General features: G+C 37.6%; 2 protein-coding genes across 3 annotated transcripts in view; both read right to left on the reverse strand.

Annotated features, from left to right (window-relative positions):
• The window catches only part of LOC126281716 (2-aminoethylphosphonate--pyruvate transaminase-like), a 96,899-nt gene extending 96,747 nt beyond the window's left edge, over positions 1 to 152 (reverse strand). The window contains exon 1 of the mRNA XM_049980889.1: positions 18 to 152. Within this exon, the coding sequence (XP_049836846.1) occupies positions 18 to 42 (25 nt within the window). The 5' untranslated portion in view covers positions 43 to 152. The remainder of the gene's footprint in view (positions 1 to 17) is intronic.
• A 4,536-nt stretch (positions 153 to 4,688) lies between these two features.
• LOC126281936 (probable ATP-dependent RNA helicase DDX10) overlaps positions 4,689 to 15,469 on the reverse strand; it is a 93,318-nt gene continuing 82,537 nt past the window's right edge. For both annotated transcript variants that reach the window (XM_049981281.1, XM_049981282.1), the window contains exons 12-14: positions 14,330 to 14,493; positions 10,829 to 11,095; positions 4,689 to 4,968 (exon numbers count right to left, since the gene is read on the reverse strand). In XM_049981281.1, coding sequence (XP_049837238.1) covers positions 4,830 to 4,968; positions 10,829 to 11,095; positions 14,330 to 14,493 — 570 coding nt within the window. In that variant the 3' untranslated portion in view covers positions 4,689 to 4,829. The remainder of the gene's footprint in view (positions 4,969 to 10,828; positions 11,096 to 14,329; positions 14,494 to 15,469) is intronic.

Genomic DNA, 15,469 nt, shown 5'->3' on the forward strand with positions numbered 1-15,469 from the left:
TTGAAAATGAAGCTTACCAATATATGTGAATGTGTTGGCCATGTGTGTAAGAACTGATCTGCTCTGTGCTTTAAGAAATACTTCACAACTCTTTTCATCTACAGGATATATGAGGGCAATGCCTTATTAATTGTGACAGGCTAGTTATCTATACAAGTGGTGATAACACTGACCTCAAGATCAAGGACATAAGCTTCTTCCATGTGTCCGTGAATCCTCGCCAACCACAAGATGTGGGGTGTGGATGTGAGAGGGGAGTTGTAAAGATGCAGTAAATTATTCCACTTAACAGAAGTTACTGGCTTGTCACAATTACAACTGCTCAAATCTAGACCAAGAAACTATATTTAGGCATCCTAAGATAACTTATGTATGTTCATAACTGTTACATAATATCAACAGATTCTCCATTTGAATATATCTAACTGTTCCCGAGGTGAGCCAGAAAATCCAGTCACATGTAAAGTGCAGGTTATTCAATAAATAAATAAATAATTATCTAGCGCCATTTGTGTATCTGCAAGGAGGGATTTAAAAAAGTTAATCCTATCATAATCTTTAAACAATAAACTTTTAAAAATGTAACAAGAGACTACTACTATCCACAATTTTTGTTGTGCGTTTCCATTTTCTCCTCTTCCTATCCTATCACTACTTTCCTCAAAATCCAAGTAAATAATTTTTTTAATCCCACATCTGTCACTTTCTATTCTTTCTTCAGGTATGCATAGAAGGAAGATATTCTTTTAAAGGAGAGACATTCTGTGCAAACTTTTATATCAACAAAGCCTTCCATAGCTTTGGCCTTTTCTGGGAGTAACTGCTATGGTCTATGGCAATGTGTAGGATGTAGGAGAAACATCTAATCTGTTTTTCTAAGACTACATTTGTTTTATTTCAAATTTCATATGGCACATCTGCAGGTGAACTGGGAGTTAAAAAACTTCAGAACTGAAAGAGGACATTCAAAAACTATTCACAAGAGCCACTGAGGAAAGTAATCCCGAAACTAGGGAAATGAAGAAGAAATACATGTTAATGAACATATTCAAGCTAATTTTCTTTTATTGACATTGTACTCTTTGCCTCTAGCATGCATAAATATCAACAATTAAAAAAACTGAATAGAAGCAAGTCTGAAAATAATCTAAATATATATAAAAGAAAGTCACGTTAGTTACACTATTTATAACTCAAGAACAGCTGGACCGATTTGGCTGAAAATTGTAGTTTAGAACCAGGAGACGGACACAGGATACTTTTTATCCCATTCAAACGCTATAAAACATGGTATAACAGAAACGCATCTGGCATGGAATAACAAAATGCAAATGACAGCTAAACATCTATGGTTAAGTATCAGCATATATCATTAATTAAAATTTTAAAGAAATAATTTATATTTTCTTTGAATCATCATTAACAATGCCGCAACCAAGATCATCGAATATTTCTCGACAAAGCCGGAATGAAAGAAGGATACAAAACATTGCGAAATGAATTGAGATGTTTTGGAGGAGCAATGATTTTACTGTCTGACGATTTCCGCCAAACACTGCCAGTACTTCCAACAGCAAAGGCTGCAGACGAAATAAATTCTTGCCTCAAATCATCGAATCTATGGTGCTATGTGAAGAAACTTCAGCTGACAACAAACATGAGAGTTGCATTGCTTAATGATATATTTGCTGAAGATTTCTCTGTCATTTGCTGACTATCTGTAATGGTCGAGTACCTGTCGAAGAATCGAGGGGATTGATTTCATTTCCTCATAATTTCTGTAACTTTGTTTCATTGAAAGACGAACTTATCAAAAAAGTATTCCCAAGCATCATTACTAACTACAAAAGTAATGAATGGTTGAGTGAGCGAGCAATTTTAGTGGCAAAGAATAAAGATGCAGATGACCTAAACTACATAATTCAGAATGAGATCATTGGTAAAATGCATTCATTCAAATCTATTGACTGTGTAACAAATGAAGATGAAGCCACCAGCTATCCATTTGAATTTGTAAACTCCTTGGATGTGCCTGGCTTACCACCGCACAATTTACGCCTAAAAGTTGGCTCCGTAGTAATCATGTTTGAAACATAAACTAACCAAAACTGTGCAACGGTACACGTTTGGTGGTACGTAAATTGATGAACAATACTCAAAGGAAAATTCAAAGGTGAGGAAGTTCTCATTCCAGGGATCCTGATGATCGCAACCAATATGCCGTTTGAGTTTAAAAGACTTCAATTTCCGATCCGTCATGCATTCACCGTGACCATTAACAAATCACAAGGCCAATCCTTGAAAGTTTGTGGTTTAAATCTGGAATATCCACGTTTTTCATATGGTCAATTATATGTGCATGTTCGCGGGTCGGAAGACCATCTGTGTTGTTTGTTCTTGTGTCTGATGACAAAACAAAAAATGTCATGTATCACAAGGTACTTAATTGAACAGTGGAAGCTAAGCACCAAAAACATAAAAAATCATTAAAATACTCAATTTTTTTTATTTGTATTTCCTAATAAAGAATTGAACTTAACATCCAAAATTATTTATTGGCTTTAAGGCGGAACAGAGTTTGCCGGATCAGCTAGTTTCGAATAAGTCTAATACAATTAAGAAATGGTTCAAATGGCTCTGATCACTATGGGACTTAACATCTATGGTCATCAGTCTCCTAGAACTTAGAACTACTTAAACCTAATCAACCTAAGGACATTGCACAACAAGCATACAATTAACAGATCAGAATGAAAATAGTGGAGATTACTATTGAAACAATGAATTCATAGAGCCGGTAGGTAAGTTTTAGTTGTTTATGGAAATTCGAGACAACTGGCTGACACCAAAAGAAATCAAATGAATAATGAAAATAGCCTAGCATGCATTTAGTAAAGTAAACAAGCTTCAGAATTAAGTTTCCAATGTGTGTGAAATCAGTATACATTACCAGTTTTGTCTTATATTCAACAATGTTCCTGGGCACAATACATGTTCCCATCTCATATGAGGGTACATCCAACACTGACAAAAATGACTGTTTTGGTGATTCAGGTGATATGGTGTGGGGAGGCATAATGTTGTGTGCACATACTGACACACTACACTCACTGGTAAACATTACTGTAACACTGCACAGGTGCATCTTTTGAGGGGTGTGCTCAGCCCTGACTTCATTTCTAAGGATGACAAATTGTACGTGCATTGAACTGCGCAAATGGATGAGCTCATGGATTGAGATGATATGATACTCAGTGAATTGACTGGCTTGTCCATCCCCCCCCCTCCCCTCCACCCATTCCCACAAGTTAAATCCTATCAAACACTTGTGGGATGCATTGGACAGACATCCTTCAGTGTATGTTCACACTCACCAACGACCATTCAGCAATTGTGAACCGCATAGGTGGAGGAATGGAACATCCTACCACAAGAACCCGTTAAAACCTTGTGGCCAGCACAAGAGCATGTTGCAGAGCATGCATTACCACCCGTGGTGCCAACTCAACACATTAAGAACTATGTCCCATCTTTTGTAATGTCCAAGGGTCAATCAGGGATTGCAGTGGCTTCAGTGTTATTATTGTCCATGAATAAAAGTGTCATTTCTGTTCACCTTACTGTGTATTTCTTACAGTTTTCCTCTGTACTATACTGTAGCAGTTCTTTCTATGGATGGTCCAAGTTTCATCTAGGGAGTGACACATCTTGTGAAAGTTAGGTTAGTCCTTAAGTTTTGCACAGCAGAGTTCTACATTCTGCTATAAATGTTGAAATGGTAAGGAAAATGAAAACTACTCCTTGGCTGAAGCAGAAGATATGTGAGAGAGACTGAAATCGTCTCAACATGAAAACAATTCACAAGAGAAAACCTTGAATATGGTGTCACACAAGGTTTAGTACTGGATGTATTTCTGCTTTTGATGTCCAAAAACGACCTTCTATGTGATCTCTTTGAGGGAACAGAATTTAAACAAGATTAAACTGCAAGTCAAGTTGGTTTCAGTTGTGCAATAGAGAAATAGCTGAAGCCACAGAAAAAGGTGGTTATGTTTCTATATTTGCGCCTTAAGACTGTGATTTTTATGTTTTTGGGGTTTATGGTAGCAAACAGCTAGTGGAAGGTGCACTGGTCATGATACTAGCAGGTGTCCCACCTCCACTGCCAGCTACTGTATGTTTACTTTTGGTGGTGTATTTTGGTAAAGTGAGACATGAGAAAAGGGGGGGGGGACATTTAAAATATAAAAAAAGTTCATGTTTAAAATTTTTGGGATAAATGACTAGATGTTCTGTTTGTGTCAAGATCTTAAAACTTATAAACAAATGGGTGCTGCTCAGTCACTTCAAAAGCTAAAGGACATTATGCACATGAATTTCATTGGAAAAACAGAATGCAAATGCACAAATTTATAATATAATGGAGAAAATATTTGGCATTACATGTCAAATTTAGATGACTCTTGTTTACATAATTAGAATGTGACCACGTGTATTTTTAAAGTATCATTAATTTGTGGGCTACACTTTCGACTGAGTTAACAATGGGTATGAGGTGTATGTTATTTGAATGAATTTTTGGCTGTGATATTCACTATGATAAGACTTCATTCTCAATGAGAAAAGCCAGTATGGCTACAACTGATTAGCAGTATGAAGTAAAAAAGGAAACACACAGTTGCAGAAAATTATTGAGCAACCATAAACACAAATAATTTAATGAATTTCAGACTGACTATTTACAGACATTTAACAAACAGTTCAACATTCAAAATATTTTCTTGTGTACATCAGTCACCACACTGTTACTTATAACTCCACACAAACTGTCAGCTTCTTAGAAACTGCAGAGCTAGATATTCAGCATCTTCCAAGCTTTCTGGTAGGTGATTGGCTTTCTTTACTTTCTTCACATTACCATTGTTACTTTCAGGAGACATTTTTCTTTTTCCAACTGTTGTTTTTGATCTGGAATAAAAGATATCAACAGCATTTAATATTTAAATATTATCATACATCCAAATTACTTTTCAGAATGTACAATAATGCATGATTTAAAAAATAAAATTATTGTTAGTGGCCATTTTCACCGTGAAGTTTAAATCATTTTCCTTACTACAAAATTCAAATGGTTAGAAGCCTATTTAACACTACCATAATTTTTGTTCTTTTCCCCCCACCTTACATGCTTTTTTCGTCCAAGGTACTGAATGGCTATCAGTTGTACTGTCTTTTTATAACTACACTACTGGCCATTAAAATTGCTACACCACGAAGATGACATGCTACAGACGCGAAATTTAACCGACAGGAAGAAGATGCTGTGATATGCAAATGATTAGCTTTTCAGAGTATTCACACAAGGTTGGCACTGGTGGTAACAGCTATAATATGCTGACATGAAGAAAGTTTCCAACTGATTTCTCATACACAAACAGCAGTTGACCGGCGTTGCCTGGTGAAACGTCGTCGTGATGCATCGTGTAAGGAGGAGAAATGCGTACCAACATGTTACCGACTTTGATAAAGGTTGGATTGTAGCCTATCGGGATTGCGGTTTATCGTATCGCGACATTGCTGCTCGCATTGGTTGAGATCCAATGACTGTTAGCAGCACATAGAATCAGTGGGTTCAGGAGGGTAATGCGGAACGCTGTGCTGGATCCCAAATGGCCTGGTATCACTAGCAGTCGAGATGACAGGCATCTTATCCATATGGCTGTAACGGATCGTGCAGCCATGTCTCAATCCCTGAGTCAACAGATGGGGCCATTTGCAAGACAACAACAATATGCACGAAGTACAGTTCGATGACATTTGAGCAGCATGGACTATCAACTCGGAAACCATGGCTACGGTTACCCTTGATGCTGCATCACAGACAGGAGCACCTGCAATGGTGTACTCAACGACGAACCTGAGTGCACAAATGGCAAAATGTCATTTTTTCGGACGTATCCAGGTTCTGTTTCCAGCATCATGATGGTCGCATCCGTGTTTGGCGACACCGCGGTGAACGCACACTGGAAGTGTGTATCCGTCATCGCCATACTGGCATATCACCCAGTGTGATGATATGGGGTGCCATTGGTTACACGTCTCGGTCACCTCTTGTTCGCATTGATGGCACTCTGAACAGTGGACATTACATTTCAGATGAGTTACCGCCCCTGGCTCTACCCTTCATTCGATCCCTGCATAACCCTACATTTCAACAGGATAATGCACGACCGCATGTTGCAGGTCCTGTACGGGCCTCTCTGGATACAGAAAATGTTCGACTTCTGGCCTGGCCAGCACGTTCTCCAGATCTCTCACCAATTGGAAATGTCTGGTCAATGGTGGCCGAGCAACTGGCTCGTCACAATACGCCAGTTACTACTCTTGATGAACTGTGGTATCATGTTGAAGCTGAACGGGCAGCTGTAGCTGTACACGCCATCCAAGCTCTGTTGGACTCAATGCCCAGGTGTATCAAGGCCGTTATTACAGCCAGAAGTGGTTGTTCTGGGTAGTGATTTCTCAGGATCTATGCACCCAAATTGCGTGAAAATGTAATGACATGTCAGTTCTAGTATAAAACATTTATCCAATGAATATCCATTTATCATCTGCATTTCTTCTTGGTGTAGCAATTGTAATGCCATTAGTGTATTAATTTTCTCTGAAGACTGTAGAATTTGTGCACGTTTGCTGTAATCACACTGTCATTACTATTTGAATTATACTATGTTGTTACATTAGAATCATGTTCTGCACATGACATTGGTAATGTGACTCTCTCTCTTTCATGTACATAATTTGCTTCTGCCATTGGTAAAACCAGAAAAAATTACTTGAAATTAAGAGCAGGATGGTTATCAACTTTTACGCGTGACACACTGTATGGGACAGAACTTCAGTGATAAATGTGTGGCAGCTATCACAGTGCAGGAGTTGTTGGCCACTCATTGGCTTAATATGGGCAGTGTTTTACACAACCATCATCTGGTTCTGATTCATTGGTGAGATCCTTGTGTATTGGACTTGGAGCCAAGATATACTGTCTTCACTCCTTTACAATGATAACACCTTCTCTCCAGTTTGTTTCACAAGTCTTTTTAGGCTCAGCAAGGCATCTCCTTTATTAAACCAACCCACCACTTCCAATTAGATATCATCCCTTCCATGCTAAGTGAAAAACTCTCCTGTGCAATCCTGTCACCTACAAATAGCAGGCAAGATAACAATTTGGCTACTGTTAGTATAAATCTGTCACAGAAATTGCAATTTTTTCACCAACATGTTTTGAAGATGTTCTTCCATAAGCCAACATATTCTGACAAAAATTTAGGAATCGGAAAAACTGACCAGTTAAGATCAATACCAGTACTTTAGTTCTGAATAACCAATATTTTTCTGTACTTGCTTTGGTTATAACAGGTGTACTTTATTTTTTACTAATGTGCGAGTTAAAAAAAAGAAAAATCAATTAGCCATAGAAAAATCAATTAGCCATAGCAGCAGTGCTAAACTTTTATGTTTCTAAATAAAACTTTTTTTATTTGAAAAATTTCCAGTAGTTTGAAATATGAAAATGGGAAAAGTAATCAGTGCTATTTTATTAACAATGACGACAGAAACAAGCAAACCACATAAGAATTGGTACAGAATTGCTAAGACAATTGAGTCCCTGTTGTGATGTGTTGTAGCTTAAAATACACGTGTACATGCAGAGTGCAAGACTTGTCCCTGCCTGGTCTGTATGGTACTTTCTCATAACTCACTGGATATCCATTATATTGCTGAATGGCACCAATGCTAGTCTGGAAATATTTTTATGAAGTGGCATAGCAATGAAGGACAATGCTTCACTTGTTTTAAAAGATTGAAGCTTTGTCTGCAATTTCTATGGAATAATAAAAGAGGAAGGAAATTACGATAACAGTACTAAATTAAAAATTTAACAACAATTTATTCATAGTATATAATAAAAACAGAAAGTAGCTGATCTGTTACCTGTGTCTACATAATATGCCTTTGTCTGCTTGTGATGCTTGAAAATGGACAAGTTAACACAACCTCAGTTTTCACCCTTTAGCACTGATTACTCATAATCCCCAAATACTGGAATGATCCCTGATTACAACACGATTTTTGAGCACCGTTTCATAAAATTAGAATCAGTAGGAGAATATTGGTGATTTTTTTTGGTAATATTTGATCACTTTTTGAGAAAAGCAGCAAATATTGGATGGATTAAGTTTTCTTTTATTTGCCTATTTAATTTAATATTTTGATTCTGTGTGTTTTGAAACTGAGGGAGCCAAAATTTTTCAATCATTGTCCCATTTCTACATCTATTACATGAAATACTACGAATAAAAACCAAAAATTGGTTATTTTAGAAACCAGTTATTTTGAGTGGTTGTAACACTCAGGTTAAACTGGAAAAAAAGATATAACCAAAAACCAAATATTTCACCAATAGCCACTGCAGTTATGGTCACGCAAAGGTATTTAATCAAATAACAGATACATCAGCAAAGTTGTTGAATATTTTGTATATTTTTCATTTTTTGTATATTTTCCATTTTAAATAATGACTTGTACATGACACGTTTCAGCATGACACATTTCACCATACAGTGGTGATACGACTGCTAAAACATGGAGAGAAATTATTATATCCTGCTTGAGGGCTGATATACTGATTCTGCCACTGTTAATTTCTACGTGACCCCAGTGATTCCTAACTATTGTGGCCAATTCAGAGGATATGCCAATGATTACTGTACACTATCTTGCAGAGTCAGGCACTATTTTATAAACTCTTTGATTTTGATCTCATCTCTTGGAGACTCACAAGCCCTTTGAAAATGTGTGTAGTTGACAACAACAGTAACTGATATTTACAATGTGTGAGATAAAGAACTTGCTCATAATGACCATGGTATTTGCAACAATAGTCATTTATGTGTATTTTGTTTTGTTTCAATAAACTGTTTTGGTACACATTTAACAAAGACAGTGAGAAGTGGAGGCTAATGTAAGTGCATTATACTTCCAGTAATTTTAAAATTTTGACAAGTCCAAGAACAGCAATTCTACATCTACATCATTGGATTAGTATGGTAGCAACCTCAACAGCAGATGCAATGAAGCTACAGAAGACTGGTAAGAGCTTTTACAACATCGCTTCCAGGCTTTCTATATAAAATCCCCTCAGCAGCTGTGCACTTTATTTCTTTCCTGGTCTCTGTCAAAAAGTTAATGTTTTATTTCTTGTAATACAGCTGCACAGATTCTATAAAGTCAATAACAAATTTAGTAATGTCATTAATAACAACCAATGACTACATTTATAACGAAAGTAATGAAGTCCTACAAAAAGGTCAATTTTTAACCTATTATATGACGTGCCATCAAATCTTTATGCCTGAAAATGGCACTCCAATAATGAAATAAAAATAGCAAGAACCAAAAATTAGACATCACTTAAAAAGAGCTTGTGACAAATAGCTGATCATGATTGAAATTTTTGAAATTTTTGATTTACTGATCACTCACTATGCACATAAAATGTGTTGTCGTAGTTAAGATTCCAACAACAGTAGAAGCTAGTAATGCATTTATATAAGAGTCTTGGCTACCGACATTTTCACCATTGCCAATGGTATAATTAACAGCTGTAAAGTAGTTGAAGTATTGGATTAGATGTATAAATAAAGTGTTGAATAGGAGTACAGTAAAGCAGCTTTTAAACTATAGCTCTCTGTCATACTGTTCACACATGCAGAGGCTGCATTTCTTCATAGCCACATAACACACTGGATACAGTTCAGGGACTGCTGCACAGAGACAAAAAGAGTTTTTGTGTGGCAGAAAAAGGCTATCATGTGTGTGGCAGGTGTCTTAAAAACAATGTATCTTGTAGCAATATTAGAGAAGGAAAGGCACAACAAAAAGATACACACAATTATAGCTTTCGGCCATTAAGGCCTTTGTCAACACCAAACACGTCAACACCAAACACACCCACCCACACACACACACACACACACACACACACACACACACACACACACACAAAACTGTTTGCGCGCACGTGTGTGTGTGTGTGTGTGTGTGTGTGTGTGTGTGTGTGTGTGTGTGTGTGTGTGTGTGTGTGTGAAACCTATTGTGAGAATCTTTTTGTCATGCCTATCTGCGACTCAGCATCTCTGCTATACGGTGAGTAGCAACTTTCCTTCTCTAATATTGTTACACTCCATCCTGGATTTTCCAATATATCTTGTAGGCTGCTTTTCAAGAAACTGGGTGTCATGACAGTCCCATCAGTATAAATACTTAGTTGTCTAGTCCACTCACAAGAAAACTCTGAGAAATACAAATTACAGCAATCATTCCATTATCACAATATACGTCCCAAAGAAAAGATTGACCATCGCTCTGGAAGGCTAAGCACAACTCACAACAGCTATAAATATCTGGGAGTACTACTGTCCAGTGCACTGCCACCCAAAGCACACACCTTCAGAAATGTTTTATAAAATTGGCTTAAGAAGAAGGCTCTCTATGCCTTGGGTTAATTTTTTTACTGAGCAAATGAAGATCTGCAATTTTAACTTAATTGTACGTTTGTATGCAAACCTACATGATCTACTATTTTATTTATTAGTACTCTTTTTATCATTATGTACTGTTCAAATTGTAAAAAAATAATAATATTAAGATCAATAGCATGTAGAATGCTCGAAGATGAAATGAAATTTAGTCACAAATGTGCAAAACTTCACATATTTATTGTACAACAGGAACAAGCCAACCTAAATTACAGCTTACTAACCTTCGTTGTTGCTGTGGATGTGGTTCACTGTCTGGTTCTGTCTCTTCACTACTACTGTCTGCACTTCTGTCCTCTTCCTCATTCTCATCATCTCCTCTATTACCATATACCTTATCAGGGTCTGGCAACCACGATAAGTCTGGTCCGTCGCTGCTTTCACTTTCACTGCCAAATTCAGAAGCATCCTGGGTATCTTTTTCTACTTCTTGATCTTCAGCTTCCTTCATCTCTTTCATCTTTGCTTTCTTCAGCTTCTGCTTTTCTTCTCTGAAAGTTTTAATATGTAATGCTGGTTGAAATAGTAAATAAAATTTTCTATTGACTAGGAAAAGGAACATATTTTATAAATGAGGAAAGATGCAATAATGGCAAAACTATATAATCCCTCACTTAAATATTTTGAATCCTAGTGCACCACAAATTAAATAATATGAATATAATAGAAGGAAACATTCCACGTGGGAAAAATATATCTAAAAACAAAGATGATATGACTTAGCAAACAAAAGCGCTGGCAGGTCAATAGACACACAAACAAACACAAACACACACACAAAATTCCAGCTTTCCCGACCAACGGTTGCTTCTTCAGGGAAGAGGGAAGGAGAGGGAAAGACGAAAGGATGTGGGTCTTAAGGGAGAGGGTAAGGAGTCATTCCAATCCCGGGAGCGGAAAGGCTTACCTTAGGGGGAAAAAAGGACAGGTGTACACTCGCGCACACACACACACACACACACACACACACACACACACACACACACACACACACACACACACACACACACGCGCGCGCGCGCGCGTCCATCCATCCAAACATACACAGACACAAGCAGACATTTGTAACGATCTCTGCCCGAACTCTTTGCCTTTACAAATGTCTGCTTGTGTCTGTGTATGTGCGGATGGATATGTGTGTGTGTGTGTGTGGGGGGGGGGGGGGGGGGGGGGGGGGGAGGGCGGGGGCTCGAGTGTACACCTGTCCTTTTTTCCCTCCCCTAAGGTAAGTCTTTCCGCTCCCGGGATTGGAATAACTCCTTACCCTCTCTCTTAAGACCCACATCCTTTCGTCTTTCCCTCTCCTTCCCTCTTCCCTGAAGAAGCAACCGTTGGCCGCGAAAGCTGGAATTTTGTGTGTATGTTTGTGTGTCTATCGACCTGCCAGCGCTTTTGTTTGGTAAGTCCCATCATCTTTGTTTTTAGATATACAAATTAATCAATGGTAGATATATGCATAAATGTAGTAAACATTCAACTTTAGATAAACACTAGCATATCAGACTATGAGCAAGTATCAAAAATCAAAACTGAGGTGTTCTCTGCTTACGGGATGTGAAAACAAGAGAGAATATCAAAAGGAAACAAGCTACATATATAGCTACAATCTGCAAGAAATAATACAGTGTTTGGTGGAGGTACACAGTGTACAAAAAAAAAAATGCTCCACTTGTAATTCATAATACACTCAATGAATCTGGGTTTTTATGGAAAACCTTTAAAACTTGGCAGGTATATGACTATCGTTAAACTAATAATGTGTTCGTGTAGTCGTGTGAGCAAGGAGCAAAATAATATGGATGCTGCAGATTACTGTGGATTTTTCAAACTATCTTGGTTTTGATTCCTTTTGGGTTACTGAGTTCCACATCCTCTTAGTCGGCCAGTTGTCCATTCTATATTATGTACACACTGAACAGTAATATTTTCTTTTGAATTTATAATGATATTAGTTCTCCCTTCTTGCATGGTTCTTTGTCAGATTTTAATAGTACTTTTCCATGAACTCATCTACTGCCAAATATATTTTCAATATTCCAGGAGTGCTAGTTCTGCAAGGTTTGCAGGAGAGCTTCTGTTAAGTTTGGAAAGTAGTAGACGAGGTACTGGGGGAAGTAAAGCTGTGAGGACAGGGCATGAGTCGTGCTTGGGTAGCTCAGATGGTAGAGCACTTGCTCGCGAAAGGCAAAGGTCCCGAGTTAGAGTCTCGGTCTGGCACACAGTTTTAATCTGCCAGGAAGTTTCATATTCTCAATATCTTGCATTCCATTTTTAACAACTGGTTGATTGACTCCTTTGTGTTCATAGTGGATAACAATGAAGTATTATCTTACCTTAGCTCCACTGCTAAATGCCATCTTGTTGTGAATATTTTTGCAAGGTATCGACTAAATAGAAAATTATATTTTAAAAATGCCATCAATATCAGTTAGCCGTTGTGTCCTGGCTCTTTGTTTTTCTGCAAGTTCTACTGTTGGCCACTGTGGAGCATGTCACAGGACTTGGCACTCAACCACTCAACCGAACTATTAGGGCAGACAAATAATGGTCTAATTAGCAAAAAACCAGCCATTTTCCCAACTCCAAACTCTCAACACAGATAAATTAATGCAACAAAGGCTTTCACAGCCATAGTTAACTGTTGTTCAGATCTCTAGACAGAGGCAGTGGCCACAGCACAAAACTACTCAAAAGTGCTTCATTCCCATTCACAGCAGGTGTCTTAAGAAATAAAACATTGGCAGCTGTTCAAGGGGCTCCAAGGAGCAGTGTGAGCTGTACAGTTGGTATCACAATTTCTCACACTTTACCAAATGAATATGAAAATTAGTAATCTAGTCAGAATTCTTCCCTTTCAGCAAAACTGACATTGATGTATTATTTCATCCTTACTACTTTTTGTTAAAAATATTATGGTGTTATAAAACTTTAACATATATGTATTTATAAATACACACACAATAATTAGTAGTCTTGACAAATGTATAACATGAACATCACAGAAATTTGTTTCACAGTTGTCACACCATAAAACACATTCTGCTGCGGTTGATTTAATAGTTTGTCTGAAGTGTTAGTTCCTCTGATGTTCAGCAAGACAAATGGTAAATTTCTCTTTATGGTTCTAATAGAAAGCTAGCCAAAATGAAAAGGAATTTTATGTACAATTTTAAAGTTCACAAAAATTCATCTATTTTCCTGGTGGCCTTAAAAATAACTTTGAATGCACACTTTGTCAAAACTTTTCCAAAGTAATCAGTAATTTTTTTAAAACAATAGGGAGAAAATTCTCCTCATTAGCTGCTGCTGCTGCTGCTTCTCATTAGTCCTGGAATTCTTTCTCCTGACAGGCATGATCTTAGGCATTTGGCATTGCAGGGAGAACAGTGATTCCCTTTGTAACAATCATATACCCAGTGCAATATGGGACCCCTTGAGCTTGCCAGTGTTTTATCTTTGAAGACATATCACACACACAGCAATGAAACAATAATGAATAATTTTATGTGCCTATCATGACTTCTCAGCTCAACAGATTTTTTTCTCCTTTTATTTCTTTCTTACAAAAATTAATAAAAATGCGTTAAATTTTGATTTATTCCTTCCTAAATTCATTGAGTGCCTATATGAAAACTTTCATGTCAACACCAAAAGTAAATTCTGTCCTGAAGAATGTTCCAAGCAAAAATTGAAAGAAGTGTGATGAGAATAAAAATAAACCTCACCTGTGTTTCATGCGTACTCTCTCACGGAATCGCTGTTTGTCAACACGGTCCTCCTCTCTGAGCACTTCCCGCGCACGCTCCAGGTCAATTCCTCCTCCTCCTCCTTCTGCTTCATACTGCCTGGCTACTTCAGTTACTTTCTCTCGTGTTGCATCCACAACAGCCTGTAACAATTGTGAGAAAAATCTTATGCTTCCAATCATGAGAGATTGTGATGTACATGCATGACATGTGAAAACACTTTCCAAGATTATCATCCAAGTACTAATCTCGTCTACAGTTGCAAACTAACTGTTTGTCACCGCCTCTTCCTGTCTCTCAAATTTCAAAGAGGGTTTACTTGTGCATTTGTACAACTAACAATCTCAGGAAATGGCACAACATAATATATAAAACACTACAAGCAAGATATTTTGTACTGTGATTATTGAGAATTTATAAAGAATTCATAGAAATGTTTGAAAGATTTTACTGACAGGCAAGCACAAATTCTTCTAGTGTGTGTGTGTGTGTGTGTGTGTGTGTGTGTGTGTGTGTGTGTGTGTGTGTGTGTGCATGTACTGTGGAGTACCAAGTCTGTCAAAAAGAAACCAGATTGAAATTGTGCGCATTTAAAGATTCATTGATGACAAAGAGAAGAGTGGAGGAATAAGCTAAGGGCTCTCCCTAACACGTGTGCGAAACTTCATGTTGTTGTTGTGGTTAGTCTGGCTGTAAGCCTTCTTAGAAATGGGCCATGTGTCTGAGGTCTGTTGGAATTATGTTACACTTTGAAGTGGAACAACGGGTTAACATCAAATTCCTCACAAAACTTGGTAAATCCACCACAGAAACTTTACAATTTGTTGAAACGCGTTTATGGTGGTAAGTATCTATTTTGTACACAAGTTTTCAATAGGGTTCTTCCATTTAAAAATCTGAAGAGAATGTGGAGAAGGTCAATAGAATTGTTCGAGAAGACCATCGTCTGAGCATTTGAGCAATTTCAGGACTTGCCTGCAACAATAAGGAAACCATTAAGACAGGCTTTGCATGATGATCTGGGCATGAGAAACGTTTGTGCTAAAGCAGTGCCAAGAATCCTCACAAACGAGCAGAAGCAACACTGAGTGGGCTGCTGTGCTGAGACCCTTGGAAACA

This window comes from Schistocerca gregaria, chromosome 7 (assembly GCF_023897955.1).
Source record: "Schistocerca gregaria isolate iqSchGreg1 chromosome 7, iqSchGreg1.2, whole genome shotgun sequence".
NCBI classification, from domain to species: domain Eukaryota; kingdom Metazoa; phylum Arthropoda; class Insecta; order Orthoptera; family Acrididae; genus Schistocerca; species Schistocerca gregaria.